Source organism: Papaver somniferum, chromosome 5 (genome assembly GCF_003573695.1).
Source record: "Papaver somniferum cultivar HN1 chromosome 5, ASM357369v1, whole genome shotgun sequence".
Lineage (NCBI taxonomy): Eukaryota > Viridiplantae > Streptophyta > Magnoliopsida > Ranunculales > Papaveraceae > Papaver > Papaver somniferum.
In genome coordinates this window covers 202,931,354-202,951,173 of record NC_039362.1, presented here as the reverse complement: position 1 = coordinate 202,951,173, position 19,820 = coordinate 202,931,354, and the positions used below count along the sequence as shown (strand labels likewise).

The following is a 19,820-nucleotide window of genomic DNA, read 5'->3' as shown; positions in this document are numbered from 1 at the left end:
CTCTTGATGAAATGTTTGATCACTATGATTCTAATAAAGACGAAAAATCGAGTGTTGCACTTCTTTGTGAAGATATTGATAACTGTAGCAATACATATATCAATCTTGATATTCTTCCAGAAGAAGACTCAACCAATCTAGAAGAAAAAATTAACCTTTTTGTTGGAAACTCTATGTCTGATTTTTCAGGTTCCACTCTGCGCCTAGCAGTTTGCACATCTTGTGTGTCTGAATCATTTTATCTAGGGACATGTTATTATTGTTCACTCAAGGGTCATGAACTTTCGAAGTGTTACAAGTATAAACACAAGATAAGACATGTAAAGAGACTTCAACGAAGAGCAAATCCCCTAGCAAACAAGCTCAAAAAACTGCTGAGGTATGTAAGATTTTATCCTCTTTAAAGAAGTTGGTTTCCAAAGATAGGTCAAGACCACTAGATAAAAGAGTATGGTCTAAACAATTTGATATACATGGTTTTATGAATTCCTTTCAAAGAGATTATGGTGGGAAAAGTGGTTCACCGCAGCACAACTTGATTGTGTTGTTTTAGTGTATCTTGTCTCATGTGCCTGATTAAAAGAGACAAGATTGTGCACACCTCAGGCTTAAAGAAAGATTTTTTTTTTGTTTTCTTAGTTTTCTTGTATGTTTTGGAATTCTTTCATATCTAATTGATATTGGAAGCGACTTCCCTGTGTATTTAATAAAAGAGGGTTATTCTTGTCAATTCCACTCTCTTTAGGGTCGTGAATTGAGTGTGTGTGAACCTATGTGGTTAAAAGGTTATGTAACCCTACATTCCTTTTTCCTCTCTGAAACTCTTCTCATCTTAAGACTGCCTGTTGAGTTCAAATTGTGATTTCCTCTCACAAACCCATACACGTATGGAGACTCCAAGCATCGTATGTTCTGATGGAAAAGATGTTAATATGATTGTTAATCCATCAATCATATAGGAAAAAGAAAAATCTCCGTTTCCTCTAACTTTGAAAAGAAAAAGAAGGAACGTGAGGAAGCCAAGAGTTGTTCCTTCAAATTATTAGAAGTTTTCTGATGTTCTTGAAGAGTTGAAGGAAACAAGGAAGGAGATTCAGCTAATAAAGGCTTGTGTTATGAGAACTCTCGAAATTCAGAAGGCCCTGGTTCGACATCATCAGCCTAAAAGGTTTGTTGGAATTGACTCCTTTCTTCACGAACCTTATGTTCCCATGGCTGTTGACGACAAGGAGTTCGGGGATGATAAAAAATTCTTCAGAGGTCTCAGTGTCTAGTAAATCTTCTTTTAGAGAATTTATTTCTTGTTTTTTGAAGAATAATTAGGGTTTGGAATAGCCATTATTGTGAGTACACTTAGCTATGTCCAACGATTTTCATCTTCAATGTTTTTAGATTTATTTATTTAAATTCTAAGTTTTTGGAAGATGATTTTTGCAATTTTAATCTTTATGATTCTATATATTGCAAACTGTTATGGGGTATGTTGTTTACGTCTGTGAACCTGTGACTGTCCCATACTTGTTCAAAGGTTATCTCTATTATGTCGGTATGAATGTATTGATAGAAGATAGAATGAACTTTTGACATTACAAAAGTTAAAGCCTTTTATGTCATTGTTTTGATGGAAGAAAGGATAAAACTTTTGTTCACAGGGATTAAGTTTATTATATGTCATTGTGCAAATAGTGATGGAAAATAGAATGAATCCTTGTTTATTCCGCAATATTGGTCGATCTCCGATCCATATCTTTGTGCATGTACTGTGTTGCTCCATAAGTTTTCTTATGTTTGAGCATGACCAATTGAATTGATCATTCTCTTGTGGTCAGTTTAGTTGTTGCTCCGTAAGTTCTCTTATGACGAGCATGACCAATTAAATTGATCATTCTCTTGTGGTCAGTTTAGTTGTTGCTCCGTAAGTTCTCTTATGACGAGCATGACCAATTGAATTGATCACTTTCTTGTGGTTAGTTTGGTTGTGTATTCCAATTAAATTAATCATGGGTTCTCTTGTGATTAATTTGGTTGTATTTTTTCGATTGGATTAATCATGAATTCTTTTGTGGATAATTCAATTAAATACTTTGGATACAAATTCATGTTTTCATGTGATTTGATTTTGTCCAAAGAAATCCTTCTTTTCTTGTGAAAACAAGGTAGCCTTTGTTGTTCTTTCGGGAATGACATTTTATGGGGGAGAGTTCATTTTGAACTTGTGCTTAATTTCCAAATCTTTGTGGGGAGTGCGGCTATGGAATATTAGGGGTTATATTGTAAATTTATAAACTCCTTGATGAATGCATTTAGCTTCGGCTTTATAATGGCATCTAAATAAGTTGATATGGTATTCGCTTTTGGTCATGAAGTATCTCTGTGAAAATTTCATGAGGATCTTACTAGTTTTCGTACCTTTGCCAATTTATATTGAGAGCATTTTTGTTTTCTCATTGTTATCGCTACGGATCTTCAACAACCGTGATGCTGAACTTACAACCTTTAGGATCATGGAGTAATTGGAAGTGATGAAGATTTCGAGTCGTGTTGAAGATGCCAAGGAGATCAAGCATTTGGATGAGAAGCTACAATTTCTATCTATTTTGTAATCCATATGTATTGATAGTTTTGTCAATAAAATTGACAAAGGGGGAGATTGTTAGAGCACGACTCGGTCGAACTCGCATGCGTTGCTAGCTCAAGCATGTTTGTCAATGTTAGTGATCAAAACTATAAGTCTTGATTTATAGCCTATTTATATATGTTTCAGACTAGGACATATATAGTGTAGTTGAGCTTAGATTTCATAGAGTTCATCATTTGAAGATGAAGAACTACTAAGGGGAGCTTGTGGAACTTCTTCGACAAAAGGTATGTAGAGACTTGAACTCATCCATCACTTGGAAAGTCTATTTCTACTATCTCCTATATTGAGACATGAGTCGTGTTAAGATATAGTTTTCTCTATACACATTTGAGATTTCGAGCTGAGTATATCTCGCTTACATATTTCTCGAAATATGTGTTGGTAAGCTTTCACTTCGACCAAGTTCATCTTATATCATGAGAAAATTGCCGAGTAACATGTTACATGGTTTGTGTGATATAATCATTTGATGCAGGCTTGGAATGTTTCGATAATGATTATTTCAATATCTTGAAAATTGCTTTGATGCTAATAGTGTGTTAAAACGGCTATTGTCATTATAGAAGAATATTTCAATGATTGAAATAAAGAGTTGAGAATGTAACCATGTTTTGATATAAGCATATATAGTGTGTTCACACATTAGTGTATAAATCCATAAACCGGGAGCCAAGTGTATGCATATGTGTGTATACGAAATTGGTGAAGGAGACAGGTTAAGTATGCGCACCCGTACGCATACTGGCGGAAGTTTTCGAACCGAAAATTTCTGTTGAATTTGGTTTTGACAAACTCTTAACTAGTCACCTTAAGTATGGGTACCCGTACGCGTACTGGCGGAAGTTTTCGAACCAAAAATTTCTGCTGAGTTTGGAAAACAAACTCAAATCCGGTTGCTTAAGTACGCATACCCGTACGCATACTTAAGCTGGTTACTTTATCAAATCGGTCATTTCATGGACTTAAACATTTAAATCATAAGGAATGCAATCTTTGCAAACCGTGGCTATAATGTTCATGATTGATTCAAGTGAATCAAACCGATTTGGTTTCAATTGTGTTTTCTATAGAAATTGAACAACTCTTTAACTAGTATCATTTGAGTCATTTGAACTAGTTATGGTTGAGATGAATAAAGTTGATATGGGAGTAATCATATGGCTAACCTTAGTTAACTATTTGTTAACCAACATAGTGTACACGTTTAGGTACGGTTACATACACCTAAATGAGGGTACATTTCATTTGTGTGTAATAAGATAAGTTCGATCTAACGGTTGAAAGATATTAGCTTTTCTGAATCAGGTTTTTCATCTGACGGTGAATATTGAATGCTTTGTTACCAAGGTAACTTGGATTGCAAACCCTGATTTGAAGACTATATAAAGGAGAACTCTAGCAACTGGGAAACCTAATACCCACATCTCATGTGTGTTACTAGTTGCATAACTAGAGTCGATTCTCCTTTAACCTTAGGTTTCTTCTCGAGACCCTGTAGGTTAACGACTTAAAGACTTCATTGGGATTGTGAAGCCAGACCCAACTATTCTCATTGTAGTTGCGTGATCTGATCTTGTTATTTCTATCGTGTTGAGTACAATTGAAATAATTGTCTCGAGATTTTATATCTCCGATAGGCAAGATAGAAAAGTAATCACAAACATTTTTCTCATCATTTGTGATTCCACAATAACTTGTTTCGCTAGTCGATTAAGTTTATTGTGAGGTGATTGATAAATCTAGGTTGTTCTTCGGGAACATAAGTCTGGGTTATCAATTGGTTCCTGTTCACCTTGATTTATCAAAAGACGGAACAAAAACTCTTGGGTATTTCTATAGGAGACAAATTTATTCAATCCTATAGACTTTTCTGTGTGAGACAGATTTGTCCATCAAGTCTTCGACTTTGGGTCGTAACAACTCTTAGTTGTGGGTGAGATCAACTGCGGGAATCAAGTGCGTAGTATCCTGTTGGGATCAGAGACGTAAGGAGCGCAACTGTACCTTGAATCAGTGTGAGATTGATTAGGGTTCAACTACAATCCAGTTCAAAGTTAATTGGTAGTAGGCTAGTGTCTGTAGCGGCTTAATACAGTGTGGTGTTCAATCTGGACTAGGTCCCAGGGGTTTTATGCATTTGCGGTTTCCTCGTTAACAAAATTCTGGTGTTTGTGTTATTTGTTTTCTGGATTATATTTTGTTATATAATTGAAATATCACAGGTTGTGCGTTAAGATCAATCAATTAGAATATCCAACCTTGGACTGTTGATTTACATTGATTGAAACTTGAACATTGGTCTTTGTTACGGTTCAAGTTACTCCTATTATTCAATCGAGCTCGCAGATTTCTATTTGTTGATTGCAGATTGAATTAAGAGTTAGAGATATTAAACTCTTTGATATACTTTACTCTAGATTGAGTCTGACTGTCTACTTGATTCTCTAGAAAGTGTATTGGAGTAAGTCCTCTCAGATTGCCAAACGAATTGTTGGGTGTGGTTGTTAGACCCCCGCATTTTCATAAACTCTATGGGCTGGTCCCCTATTAGCAATCTTGAGTTTTAGAGGCTGAGTCTGAAATCTTACTATGGGATGAAAAGTCTTGTTATGAGGTGTAATAAAGTGTGAATGGGCTTGGAAACCCAATTTATTTTTAAAGAAAATAGGTTTTGTAACTGCATACCCATGCTTCAAGTTGGCTTCATTCCTGGTACTAAGTTCCACAATTGTGCTTAACAAAGGTAATCCACATGTCTAGCTAAAATCTCAAAACTTAAAAATTCATTGGACACCTACATCCATTAAATTCGAGGATAAATTGAGATACTTATCCAATTTAATTAAAGTGGTATTCTTGTAACCCGCAAATGTGTTTCTCTTGGGATTTATAAAGACGTCGTTTGGTCCGAAGAAGAGCTTGTATTTGTCTTTATGGGGAAAAAATCCCTCGAGGGATTGTATTTGTAATGGATGGACAAGTTTTTATTAGAAAAAGTGATTTTATATTAATATATGTATCTTTGCAAATCTTAGATATATCAGAAACAAGTTGATTGATTTCATCATACTCGATGAGGAACTTGGAAAAATTGCATGGAAGAAACAAACCAGTTTTTCACACAAGACTTAAGCGTTAAATCAAACATGTTTTCCAGTCTAACTTAGAGTAGTTAGAAATCTAAGAAAGCTAAGTTGTAGTCCCGCCCATGGTTATAATGTCATTGCTACGTAATTGAAAAACATTGACCAAACCAAATCAAAAGCATTGTATAAATTAAATGAAATAATATCATTCCGTTAGAGCATGATTGCTCGATTGAACCACCAAGCGTTGGTATATCAAGTTTGGTCGTCATATTTTACTTCCAAAACTCAAGGTTGCTTGATTAGATTACTATAGTGAAGTTCGTTAGGTTAGACTAGGAAGTCTAGACATGTTGAGACAAACTCGTGTCACGCTGAAGAACCTAAAGACGTATCGACATCAACGAACACATCATCCTTCTTTTCCAGGTTAGTAATACAATACTTGACAATCTCTGTCTATATTAGATTATGCAAGGTATGTGTCATATAGGTTGATATCGAAAAGATTGTGGAGTACTTGATACCCTCGTCATTTCACATTCTTTCTGCGAAAATATTTATAAAGATATAAGTTCCATCAAAGTAAAAGAAAAATCTGCACAATTTAACAAGGATGATTTTCACAATTAACCGCTCGGTATGCACTATAGTCCAGCGCTTGCACCCCTACAAATATCTCTAATTTATTTTATGTTTTCTGAAATACAAAAATAGAAATCATCAATTTTTTGAAAAGGGATACAAAAAATATAGGTGATAAAAATTGATATCGTACTTGTAGACAAAAACTTTTTGGAACTCTGAGACAAACCCGATCAATTAAATGCCTCTCTCAATTACTTTCAAGAAGAATGAAAGACAGAATATCCTCTAAACCCAATGAATACACAAATTCATGTAATCTGAATATAAAATCTATTATATCCAGTTCTCCCATTCATCATATGATGGATTGGATGCAGATGGCAAATCTAAAATCCGTTGTCAATAGGATAAAATTCATTGGCTCAGCCCTAACAGGAACCTTGCAAGCCTGGTTGGTCAGGCATCGGACTCCGGCCCCTTCCTATGGGTGTGGCAAACCAAAGAGTTTGCCATTTATGCACCCATTATGGAGCTGGCAAAGTGGCCACTTAGCCAGGCCAGGCTGAGTCTCCACCTGGAGGTGTAGTTTAGACCGCCACTGCTAAATAGTTTTGTATTATTTTCAAACTTCTTCTCTCCTATTTTTTCTTATTTTAACATTAATTTTACTTCATACGGGTCCCACCAAATATATTAAAACCTTATAAATGCCCCACATATACACACAAACAATATTTTTTATTAATAAAGGTCCCACTTATCATATCAAATATATTATATTTTATTTAAGATTTGCCAGTTTTATCTAGTATTTGCCAGTTTTCCAACAGTGGAGAAACGAATTTACCATGACAAAACAACTTTTATGCCATACCCCATGGTAACCGGCCTCACGGTTAAGTTAGCTGATCTAGTCTCCGCTATAGTATTTGCGGATCTCATAAAAACTCCCTCCAACCTGAGCCCCGGTGCGTGCGCCTCAGCTGGCACTCCGGTGGGTGGTTTCCCCAGACAAAACAATGCACTAGTTATGAATTGTGATGTACACCTGTAAATCAGGTCAATGCCAACGCATCCACACAGAGACGAGCCTAAATAGAGAAAGGGAAAAATACTTCCTTTACTTGTTCATCTAGGATTTGGACTCCTCTACACAACAATTTCTTCTGAAACAGAAATATTTCTAAATTTAGAATACTTTCAACAATTACGTTAGGTTTTCTGTTCAATTAAAAACACCTTCCATTATAAGAACACCCCCATCTCAACAAAAACATGGCAAAAATCATCTTCATGAAAACCCTAACATTATATTTCTGTCTGATTTTCTTGTTCTTGAATTCAATGGTTTCTTCAGAATCATCATCAGCAGCAGCCCCATCAGCATATGAGATGCTAGAGAGTTTCAATTTCCCAAAAGGGATTTTACCAGAAGGTGTGAAAGATTATGTATTACATGAAGACAACAGATTTGAAGTGAATCTTGGTAAAGAATGCAAATTTCAAGTTGAAGAGAATGGTTATTATTTACATTACCAGAAAAAGATTACTGGAAGTGTTGAATTTGGGTCTTTGAAGAATCTGAAAGGGGTTTCTGTGAAAATATTGTTTATCTGGGTTGGGATTTCAGAAGTTTTTAACAATGGGGATGGGAATTTAGAGTTCTTTGTTGGTCCTGTGTCTGCTTCTTTTCCTGTATCTAATTTTGATGAAAAACCTGAATGTGGTTCACATCTCAATAATAATCAATTGATATCTGATTCTTAAGATGATTTCTGTCTGATTGTAGTCTTTTCATAGATTTTCTTTTTCTTGTGGCAATGAATATATGTCAATAGATTCTATACATATCGAGTTTTCTTTTCTGTTTTCTTCTGGAAATACTGCTGATGAATGGATGAATCTCAGAACTGCAACCCAGTCTTTTGTACTGTTGGTACTGCTATTTGTAATGCCAGTCAATGCATGAATCTCAGAACTTTCTTTGTATTTTCTACTCTGAATTATACACCTCTTTTGCAATTTGTTAGTGCCAACTTTCAACTATGCGAATTTGTGATTTTCTTGTAGATATTGTGCTAGTTAGGAATTCGATATCCCATGAAAAAATTGTTGGTTCTGTGGCTGGAGAGTAATAGAAGACAATTCTAAGACAAGACCAAGACGGAAGATGAAGACAAAACCAAGACGGAAGATGAAGGTGCCATAATTGAAGTTAAGAGCAAGCATAGAGAAGAGATGAAACTTGAAAGTGATGCCCAGGTGTTAGGAGCTAAAGTGTGCACCGCAGTTGGATGTGATATGCACAGTGATGATACATTGAACATGGTTGATCAGGACTTTTCAGCTGTAGGTAACTATAAGACTTTGAACATGGTGTTAGGAGCTAAAGTGTGCACCGCAGTTGGATGTGATATGCACAGTGATGATACATTGAACATGGTTGATCAGGACTTTTCAGCTGTAGGTAACTATAAGACTTTGAATGAAATTCTAAGTTTTTCTTAATGCCATTTTAACGAAATTTTTGACCAGGCCAACTAACAGGGGAATACCAACGCTTTCAACTTGGCAGAAATTACATAGCCCCTACTTTCAAGTTTCAACGTTTCAACTTTTAATGGTGTTTTTTATATAATAGATTATGTATTCAGGGATAATTATTACTTCAGAGTCTTATATCAGTCCATATCCTTCGTCTTCTGGTTTTCGAAAGATTAATGCCATCTTTGTTCATGTGCAGAAATGAATAAGCAAAGGAGTTACAGGATTTGTTTTCTTCTGTGTTTCTTCTCTTCTTATTATCATTCAGAACCCATGTTAGAGTTTTTGCAGCTGATACAATGACTATAGGTGAATCATTAACTGGAGATGAAACAATCATATCAAAAGGTGGAATCTTTGAGCTGGGTTTCTTCAAACCAGGTAAGTCTCAGAACCATTACATTGGTATACGGTATAAAAAACTGTCAGTTGATTCAGTTAAGACTGTCGTTTGGGTTGCTAATAGAGATAAACCTGTGCTTGATCCCTCTACTTCGAAGTTAACACTTTCCGGAAATGGTAATTTGGTTATACTTAATCAAACCGAGAAAGCACCACCAATTTGGTCTACGAGGGGGACTAGGCCGAAATCTCTTTCGAGGTTTCGGCCAAGTCCCCCTCGTTCTTTTTCTTTGTCTTTTTCAATAAAATCCTCCTTGCGGAAAAAAAAATTAGCTTTAAAAAAAAAAATAAAAAAAAATTGGACTACTAAGTCTCTGAATTCAACTGAAGCAGTACTTGGTGATGATGGAAATCTTGTTTTAATAGATAGGTCTAATCCATCTCTTGTCATCTGGCAGAGTTTTGATTATCCAACTGATACTTGGTTACCTGGTGGAAAAATTGGGTTGAATAAAAAGACCAAGGAACCCCAGTTACTTACTTCATGGCGAAATCAAGAAGATCCAGCTCCAGGAATCTTCACACTGGAATTAGACCCAGCTGGAACAGATCAGACTCTTATAAGATGGAATAAATCCGAACAGTTTTGGAGAAGTGGGGTATGGGATGAACAAAAACACACATTTTCTTTACTTCCTAGTAAAATGACTGGAGATTACACTGTCAATCTTAGTTACATTTCAAATGTTAATGAGAGTTACTTTACTTAATCTTGTTAATAGATCGATTCTTACAAGATTAGTGATGGATGTTTCTGGCCAAATCAAGCAATATGCATGGTCAGATACGACGAAAACGGCGAATTTGCTTTGGTCTCTACCGGAACAATTGTGTGATGTTTATGGTATTTGTGGACCTTTTGGCAACTGTAACCAGGACACAATGAAGTGCGAGTGCTTGCCAGGTTTCGTTAAACGGTCTCCTTCAGATTGGGATCTCCAGGATTCAACTGTCTGATCCCGTGAGCATCCAGCGTCAGCACAAAGGAAGTGACTGACCCTGACTTCGCATGACAGGCAGTGGCCTTTTCCTATTTTTTGTTGTTGTTGTAGTAACGTTTTGGGGTTCGTAGTTAGCATAGATGTTTTGTAAGAGAATAGGCTGTTATTTTGCATGTCATTAACTGTAAAGCACTACGGGCTCCTCCTTTTTGCTGTTTCTTAGATTAAAATGTTTGGCAGGAATTTTACCTGTACAGTTAAATTAAGTGTAGAGAATCTAGGCCAAATAGATGACTTATTGTTTCTTTCTGTTCTGCACATAAACAGCACTGATGTTGCAACACTTTCTGTTGAGATTGTCTACAGTTCGTGCGGCATTATGAAGTGCAGATGAAACATATATAAAACTATATTCTTGGGGGTACATGCTTCACCCAAACATCTTTACGAGGAAACAGTTGTTGCCGAGAATTCTCCTAACCAGATAACCGACTACGCGAGAAAATCTTACCTCAGTTACCTGAATTGCAAACAAATGAGTCATTCAGGCGAGATGAAGATGGAGAAGCCCAGAATTGGTTTGCCATAGCTGTTATAACCTCCAGTTCTTCAGCATTTGGTAATTTCTTGTTATTGATTTTCCAAGCACCATTATGCATTTGATCCTTAGTCACCAGATACGTGAAACTCCTCACGAATCTCACTGACATTCGCGTATCTGCGCTCCTCAGCAAGATTCGCGAGGGGAGCGCGCTCCTAACCACGAAGATACTCGCTTCACTGACATTCGCGTATCTGCGCTCCTCAGCAAGATTCGCGAGGGGAGCGCGCTCCTAACCACTGAGATACTCGCTCCAAACTACTGAGAAACTCGCTTTTAGTGAGGGAGGAGCTTTTCTACAAATACCAGTAGAATTTCCAATTTTAAACACAATTTCCAAAATCTGTAATTGTGTTTTTTATTTTAATACCAAAATTTGACTTATGTTTACCAATTTAGAGTGTTCTATTATTATTACTTTTTCAGAACCTAACAATGCATCTGATTTGGAAGAAGATAATTACTTTGCTCAATCCACAGCACCTTCTCCTACACCTCAATCTTCCCCAACATCATCTACACTTCCACCTCCACTTCCAACCCCAAACTCACAAGATGCACAAGCAAGAAATCAGCTTCAAAAAGCTCGAAACAGTACCAAGAGACAGAAAAGGTGAATGACTGAGATTCACACACTTAAGGGAACTAGAAAGTAGTCATTTTATTAAATTTTCTATATATCTTTTGTTTATTTATTATGAAAATTAGTGGTATGAATAATATATCTATAAAATTGATTTACGCTCCCGACTCGCCCCTTGAATTTCATTTTTGAAATTTTTTACGAATCTCGCTCCCGACCTCGCACCCGCTCCTGGTGACTAAGATTTGATCCTTGATTTTTTTGCCTTTTTTATTAGCTGGCAACTTGTAAGCCTTTGAGAATAGATTTTTGAGTGAATCTTTTGCTGCCCATTTGTCCCTCCATTCCTATATTTGTTATTGTACTCCATTCCACTAAATGCTTAATTTTCTGGGTTCCTTGAGGTGTAGGAGAGTCCTTGACCCACAAATCCTCTTCCTTGAGGTTTAAGCTCCTTGGTGCCAAACCACCAAATTCTTTTGGTTTTGCATTGTGTAGACATCAAATGATGCTCCCGCAATTCATGAAAATTATGGAATGAATGAAGTTAAGAATATGGCAATATGCCCATGATTTTAACCTTTTCACCAATGTGTCAGTTTACGATTGAAACAAAAGTCTGTAGCATCATTAATTTATGACGAGTCCAAGTTTTCAACATGGTGGACCAAATTAAACAATCCCCAGAGAGTCTGCAAACACACAACCACAAAAAGATAGGTGCCTCACAGCTCCAAGTTTCAACTTGGTGGACTTAACATCATTCCATATTCTTGGTCTTCCGGAGAAATGAAAATTTTAAGGAATCATACCCCATGTTTTCTTCTCTTCTTATTATCATTCAGAACCCATGTTCCAGTTTTTGCAGCTGACAGAATCACTTTAGGTGAATCATTAACTGGAAATCAAACAATCATATCAAGAGGTGGAAACTTTGAATTGGGTTTCTTCAAACCAGGTAAGTCTCAGAGTCATTACATTGGTATATGGTACAAAAAACTCTCAGGTCAGAGTCAGACTGTTGTTTGGGTTGCTAATAGAGATAAACCTCTGCTTGATCCCTCTACTTCAAAGTTAATACTTTTGGGAAATGGAAATTTAGTCATAACTAATCAAACTGAGAAATCACCACCAATTTGGTCTACTAATTCTCTGAATGCAACTGAAGCAGTTCTTGGTGATGATGCGAATCTTGTTTTAAGAGATGGGTCTAATCCATCTCTTGTCATCTGGCAGGGTTTTGATTACCCAACTGATACTTACTTACCTGGTGGAAGAATTGGGTTCAACAAGAACACTAAGAAAACCTGGTTACTTACTTCATGGAGAAATCAAGAAGATCCAGCTCCAGGAATTTTCACACTAGAATTAAACCTGGAACAAGGCAAACTTTTATAAGATGGAATAAATCAGTACAAGTTTGGACAACTGGGGAGTGGAGTGAAATCAATGAATCATATCCTTTAATTCCTATGAACATGACTGGAAATTACATTGTCAATGAAAGTTTCATTTCAAATGTAAATGAGAGTTACTTAACTTATACTCTTTTTAATAGTTCGATTCTTAATCGAATAGTGATGGATGTTTCTGGCCAACTCAAGCAATATACATGGACAAACATGATGAAGAAGGCGAATTTGTTTTTGTCTGTACCAGAACAAATCTGTGATGTTTATGGTGTATGTGGACCTTTTGGCAACTGTAACCAGGACACAATGAAGTGCGACTGCTTACCCGGTTTTATCCAACGGTCTCCTTCAGATTGGAATCTCCAGGATTCAACTGGTGGGTGTGTAAGAAATATTTCTTTGCAGTGTGGGAAGAAAGATGGGTTTTCGCCAATGTCAACCTCGAATTTGCCAGACAATCCCTATTCTCCACAAGTCAGTAGCGCTGAAGAGTGCAAAGATGCTTGTGAAAGCACATGTACTTGCAATGCTTATGCTTACCGAGACTCTAAGTGTCAGTTGTGGGATGGAGATATGTTGGATGTCAAACAACAGTCAGATGGTAGAGCAGGAATCTCTATCTCAAACTTTCAGCTTCAGAAATCCGCAGTTCCGCTCAAGGTATGTAACATTATCGATAAAAACCTTATGCTGATATGCCTAACCTGAATTTGTGCTCATGTCTTCAATATTTTCAGTCAGAAAGAGAAAGACAGGAATCTGGAAGGTCATTGTACCTGTTTTCATTTTGGTGGCAACTCTGATGGGCGTGTTAGGATACATTTATCTGTTCAGGAGGAATAAGACTAGTAGGAATGGTAAATAAACGTTCTCTTCTTTTGTTTGCTAGGATATTGCATCTTATCAGAACACCAAGGAACTATCACCCACAAATCCAGCCTAGTATTGATAAATTACCTTGTTCAACCATATGTTCATTTTCTACGCCTGTTCATGATTGTGCAGGAAAACCGAAACAACTCCAAAGGGTGTTGCCTGATTTTTAGAAAACCAAGGATATCTACAACGATGTAACTCTGGATACAAACTTGTTTAACAATGGTAAAACGGAAGAAGAAACGGGGGAATTGCAGATATTTGACCCTGCTTGTTTAGCTATTGCTACAGATAACTTCTGCTTGGCAAATAAATTGGGAGAAGGGGGGTTTGGGCCAGTTCACAAGGTATGCTTGCATATAATATTTCAATATAGTGATGGTTGTCAGCTTATTGTGCATTTCTTGTTAACGATGAACATCAAATGTGCATTGGATCTATAGGGTAAGTTGCAAAACGGACAGGAAATAGCAGTGAAAAGATTGTCACAAAGCTCCGGACAGGGTATTGAAGAGTTCAAGAACGAGATTATATTGATCTCCAAACTTCAACACCGTAACCTTGTGAAACTGCTGGGATGTTGTATTGAAGGAGACGCAAAAATGCTAATATATGAGTACATGCCCAACAAAAGCCTGGATGTATTTTTATTTGGTATATGTCTTTTCCATTCGTTATCAAAGGCTGTCCATCTTAAATATTCCGAATTAAAGATCTCTGTATTGTTAGCAGATCCCAGGGAAAATGCACGACTAGATTGGGATACACGCTTCAATATTATTGGAGGGATTGCTCGAGGGCTTCTTTACCTGCATCGTGATTCTCGGTTAAGAGTTATACATAGAGATCTCAAAGTTAGTAATATTCTATTAGATGAAGACATGAACCCAAAAATTTCAGATTTTGGCATGGCACGAATTTTTCGGTGGGAAACAGACCATAGCAAATACCACCAGGGTTGTTGGTACATTGTAAGCACAGCCTAGCCACTTAATCTTCATTGTAATTTCAGAATGTTCATTTTTGTTCTTAATTGTCTTCACAATCAAATGCAGTGGTTATATGTCTCCAGAATATGTAACAAAAGGCACATTTTCGGAGAAATCAGATGTCTTTAGTTTTGGGGTATTGATGCTGGAGATCCTAAGCAGCCAGAGGAATAACAGCTTCTATGATCCTGAAGGGCCTCTAAACCTTTTACTCCATGTAATTGAGCATTTACTCCACAGATTCATTTCTATTGATTTATTCGGGATTTGAGTCATTAAATATTTTGAAATTATGTTTCAGGCTTGGAGTCTTTGGAATGAAGGAAGGTGGCCCGAGATTGTCGACGAGGCTTTAGGTGGTGCATATCGTCCATCAGAAGTGATGAAATGCTTACATATAGCGTTGTTATGTGTTCAGAATGGAGCAGTGGACAGGCCTAGCATGGCAGAAGTGGATCTCATGCTTAGCAGCGAAACTGATCGTCCATCTCCCAAAGAACCTCCATTTACTACTCACCCAACATCCTCAGTACTGATCTCAAACAACAATGTCAGTTTTACCAAGATTGAAGGTCGATAGCATAATAGATATATCAACTATCTTTCAAATTTGTACTAAATTCATTATTTGTGGCCATTTCATTGTTGTCAATACCTTGTAATGAAAAAAATAATAATCATAGCATCATACCGATCTTGTAAATTTCCGAAAGAAACAAATTTTCTCAAATATAAACATATGTTTAAAGTAGATTCCTCTGCAGTAATTTTTCTTGCAACAAAGATGATGAAATGTTGTACTAGCAAGATCTTGCTAGAGGTGAAAGAACTGCAGCTAGGAGACTAAGAGTGTGTTTGTTTTCTGCTGACACTGCGTCTGAATCTGACTCAGCCCCTCACTCGTGTCGAGTCAGATGTCAGACTATTTATTTTTTATTTCGATCTAACCCATCACTCGAACTTATTTGAGTCAGGGAATTAAATACCACTGACTTATGGGACTAAACCACTTGACTCATATATTTTTGAGTTAGATGAGTCAGATATGACTAAAAAACAAATATTTCGAGTCAAATCCAGATGAGTGCGATGATATCAGTCAGATTTAGACGACTCAGATGATGAAAAAACAAACAAAGTGTCGGAAGTAGTCCTTGCCCAAACCCATCTCATAAAATACAACAAACTCGGTGTGAAATAGAAAAAGAAAAGTTTGCTAGGAGGAGGCTAGCAAGACTCGAACCACGGACCTAAACTTTACAACTTTGTTTGTTACGAATACTTCTTTGCAGTGTGGGAATAAAGATGTGTTTTCGCCGTTGTCAACCTCTGCCGGAGAATCCCCATTCTCCACAAGTCAATGGCGTCGAAGAATGCAAAATGGCTTGCGAAAGTACATGTACTTGCAATGCTTATGCTTACCGAAACTCTGAGTGTCAATTATGGGATGGAGATATGTTGAATGTCAAATAACAATCAGATGGTAGAGCAGGAAATCTCTATCTCAAACTCTCAGCTTACGATATCGGTAGTCCCGTACTCAGCCCTGCACCCATAACCGAAGGTATGTGCAGTCGAACTCTGATAAATTCATTAAACAAATCGTCAGTCGAGCTAGTACGCTAAATTAATCACCTCGCTAAATTAAAAAGACAATATAAATATTAAGTTTCTGATAAAAACCAACTAACACATAGATTAACACACTTGTAACAAGGGACTCCAAGTAGTCACATGCAGTGACTACTCCCTACAGTCACTGGCATTTCAGATACAATCAAATTGACAACCACAACGGTCGGGGATAACACTCCAAAGTTTTTTTTTTTTTTAAAATAGCACATCCTTTCAAAACCTAAAAGTGATTTCTAAAGCCCATTATCCATATAATTTTATTAATGGTTAATCAATCCTTATTTAATTAGAGATAGTTTTACTTGACCTTATTTTAATTAGGGACTAATTTTATTGTGCCGAGCGAAGCGAGGGAAGATCTTTGTATGGTCACTTTTGTGTGAAATCTAAGATGTTGCATGAGATGAGCTAGAATGACTATCACCAACAAATCCAGCCTAGTTGTATTGATAAAATTATCTTGTTCAACCATATGTTCAATTTCTTCCCCTGCTCAGGAAAATTGAAACGACTCCAAGGGGTGTTGCCTGATTTCTTGAAAACCAAGGCTATCTACAACAACGTCACTCTAGATACAAACTTGTTTAACGATGCTAAAACGGAAGAAGAAGCACGAGAATTGCAGATATTTAACCCTGCTTGTTTAGTCATTGCTACAAATAACTTCAGCTTGACAAATAAATTGGGAGAAGGGGGATTTGGGCCAGTTTACAAGGTATGCTTAAATACTATACGCGTTTCTTGAAAAGTGATACTTTCATTTTTTTTCTTAAAAATAGACCAAATTGAATAAGTGAGAGTATCACTTTTCCTGAAATGGAGAGAGTATATGATATTTCAATATAATGATGGTGATTCGCTAATTTTTTTTTTCATTTTGAATTAACAATAAACATAAAATGTGCATTGGACGATGGTCTATAGGGAAATTTGCACAACGGACAGGAAATAGCAGTGAAAAGATTATCACAAAGCTCTGGACAAGGTATCGAAGAGTTGAAGAATGAGATTATATTGATCTCCAAACTTCAACACCGTAACCTTGTGAAACTGCTGGGATGTTGCATTGAAGGAAATGAAAAGATGTTAATATATGAGTACATGCCCAACAAAAGCCTGGATGCATTTCTATTTGGTACATGTCTATTCCATTTTGCTATCAAAGGATGTCCATGTTAAACATTATGAATTATGCTATCCGATTAATTGGTTCCATCTTCCGTATACTATACATTTCCTCCATGTTGAATTTAAGTTCTCTGTATTGTTAGCAGATCCCAGGGAAAATGCACGACTAGATTGGGATACACGCTTCAATATTATTGGAGGGATTGCTCGAGGGCTTCTTTACCTGCATCGTGATTCTCGGTTAAGAGTTATACATAGAGATCTCAAAGTTAGTAATATTCTATTAGATGAAGACATGAACCCGAAAATTTCAGATTTTGGCATGGCACGAATTTTCGGTGGGAAACAGACCATAGCAAATACCACCTGGGTTGTTGGCACATTGTAAGCACTGCCTAGCCACTTAATCTTCATTGTAATTTCAGAATGTTCATTTGGTTTTTAATGTGTTTTCACAATCAAATGGAGTGGCTATATGTCTCCAGAATATGTAACAAAAGGGACATTTTCGAAGACAAGCTAACATTTGAGAAATATTAGCTTGAATCTAATCAGGTTTTCATTTAACAGTGAATATTGAATGCTTTGTTACCAAGCTAACATTGATTGCAAACCCTGATTTGAAAACTATATAAGGGAGAACTCTAGCAACTGGGAAACCTAATCCCCACATCTTACGTGTGATACTAGTTGCATAGCTAGAGTCGATTCTCCTTTAACCTTTGGTTTCTTCTTCTAAACCAGGTTAACGACTTAAAGACTTCATTGGGATTGTGAAGCCAGACCGATACTACTTTTCTTGTAGTTGTGTGATCCGATCTTGTATCTTCTATCGTTACGAGTACGATTGTAATAATTGGCTCGAGATTTATATCTCAGATAAGCAAGATAGAAAAGTAATCACAAACACTTCGTCTCATCGTTTGTGATTCCACAATATCTTTTTCGCTGCGTCGATTAAGATTATTGTGAGGTGATCAATAATACTAGGTTGTTATTCGGGAATATAAGATCGGTTTATTGATTGGTTCCTGTTCACCTTGATTTATCAAAAGACGGAACAAAACTCGTAGGTATATTCGTGGGAGACGGATTTATCTATTACCGTAGACTTTTCTGTGTGATATAGATTTGTTTATTAAAGTCTTCGACTTTGGGTCATAGCAACTCTTAGTTGTGGGTGAGATCATCTAAGGGAATCAAGTACGTAGCATTCTGCTGGGATCAGAGGCGTAGGAGCATAACTGTACCTTGGATCAGTGTGAGATTGATTGGGGTTCAACTACAGTCCATACCGAAGTTAATTTGGAGTAGGCTAGTGTCTGTAGCGGCTTAATACAATGTGTGTTCAATCTGGACTAGGTTCCGGAGTTTTTCTGCATTTGCGATTTCATCGTTAACAAAATTCTCATGTCTGTGTTATTTCTATTACGCATTATATTTTTTTATATAATTGAAATGTCATAGGTTGTGCGTTGTTCAATCAATTAGAATATCCGACCTTTTGGTTGTTGATTTAAATTGATTGACACCTGGATATTGGTCTTTGGTACCATCCAAGTTATCACTCTTTGATAAAGACTCGCAGATTTCTATTTGCTTGAGTAAAGATCAAATCGAGAGATTGAGATATAAACTCTTTGATATACTTTTATCTAGATTGAGTCTGATTGTCTAGTTGATTATCTAGAAAGTATATTGGAGTTTTTCCATTCAGAATGCCAATCGAATTGTTGGGTGTGGTTGTTATACCCTCGCTTTTTCAGAAATTTTGAAAATATTTGATATATTCGTATTTTTAGGAATATAATATTTGCGGAAGTATGAAAATTATAAAAAGATCCTTCTCCTTCTTTGGTCATTCCTTGTCCGAACCATGTTTCTAGATCCAACATCTTCTCTTGGCAAGATGCTAGATCAGAAGGATCAACTTAAGATTAAGTCTGGATCTTCTCTTGATATTAAGAGTAAAATCAAAAAGGGGGATTGGCTTAGCAAGAAGGAAAGAGAGAATACGCTGAGGAAAGATCAGCGTATTGAAGCATTGACACACTTTTGTGTTCAATCAAAGAAAGAATTACATGCTCTTACAGAATCCTTCACGAAAATTTCTCATCTGCAAGAAATTCTGGTCAAGCAACAAGGTTTTCTCCTTGAAGAAATTCACAAGTTGAAGACTGAAAGTAATAACCCGCCTTCATTTATCACTGATATGAAGGACTAAGTTGCAAAAGAAAATAGATATCAATTTTTGATTTCTTGTAATGATTGTATTAGGTCTATTATGAATAAAATTATTTGATTTATAATTTGTCTTGTGATAGTTTTTTATTTACATAGCCTGTGCTTGAATGCTTTATCTTATTGCTATGTATGTTTATGGGATGTTTGATT

At 36.5% G+C, this 19,820-nt stretch overlaps 3 protein-coding genes and 1 pseudogene across 3 annotated transcripts; all 4 read left to right on the top strand.

Moving 5' to 3' along the window:
• Positions 1 to 8,618: 8,618 nt before the first annotated feature.
• LOC113284345 (G-type lectin S-receptor-like serine/threonine-protein kinase At2g19130) lies at positions 8,619 to 10,514 on the top strand. The gene is made up of 3 exons (XM_026533782.1): positions 8,619 to 9,240; positions 9,660 to 9,860; positions 9,984 to 10,514. The coding sequence occupies exons 1-3, from the start codon at positions 9,187 to 9,189 to the stop codon at positions 10,095 to 10,097; spliced, it is 369 nt and encodes a 122-aa protein (XP_026389567.1). The 5' UTR covers positions 8,619 to 9,186; the 3' UTR covers positions 10,098 to 10,514.
• A 1,604-nt stretch (positions 10,515 to 12,118) lies between these two features.
• LOC113284344 (G-type lectin S-receptor-like serine/threonine-protein kinase At2g19130) lies at positions 12,119 to 13,945 on the top strand. Its single transcript, XM_026533781.1, has 3 exons — positions 12,119 to 13,458; positions 13,536 to 13,655; positions 13,804 to 13,945. Exon 1 carries the CDS (start codon positions 12,176 to 12,178, stop codon positions 12,782 to 12,784), a length of 609 nt encoding a protein of 202 aa, XP_026389566.1. The 5' UTR covers positions 12,119 to 12,175; the 3' UTR covers positions 12,785 to 13,458; positions 13,536 to 13,655; positions 13,804 to 13,945.
• On the top strand, positions 12,865 to 15,374 carry LOC113280590 (annotated as a pseudogene).
• A 594-nt stretch (positions 15,375 to 15,968) lies between these two features.
• LOC113280588 (G-type lectin S-receptor-like serine/threonine-protein kinase B120) lies at positions 15,969 to 17,949 on the top strand. The gene is made up of 6 exons (XM_026529199.1): positions 15,969 to 16,062; positions 16,144 to 16,227; positions 16,796 to 17,013; positions 17,223 to 17,433; positions 17,573 to 17,810; positions 17,895 to 17,949. The coding sequence occupies exons 1-6, from the start codon at positions 15,969 to 15,971 to the stop codon at positions 17,947 to 17,949; spliced, it is 900 nt and encodes a 299-aa protein (XP_026384984.1).
• The last annotated feature ends 1,871 nt before the right edge of the window (positions 17,950 to 19,820 follow it).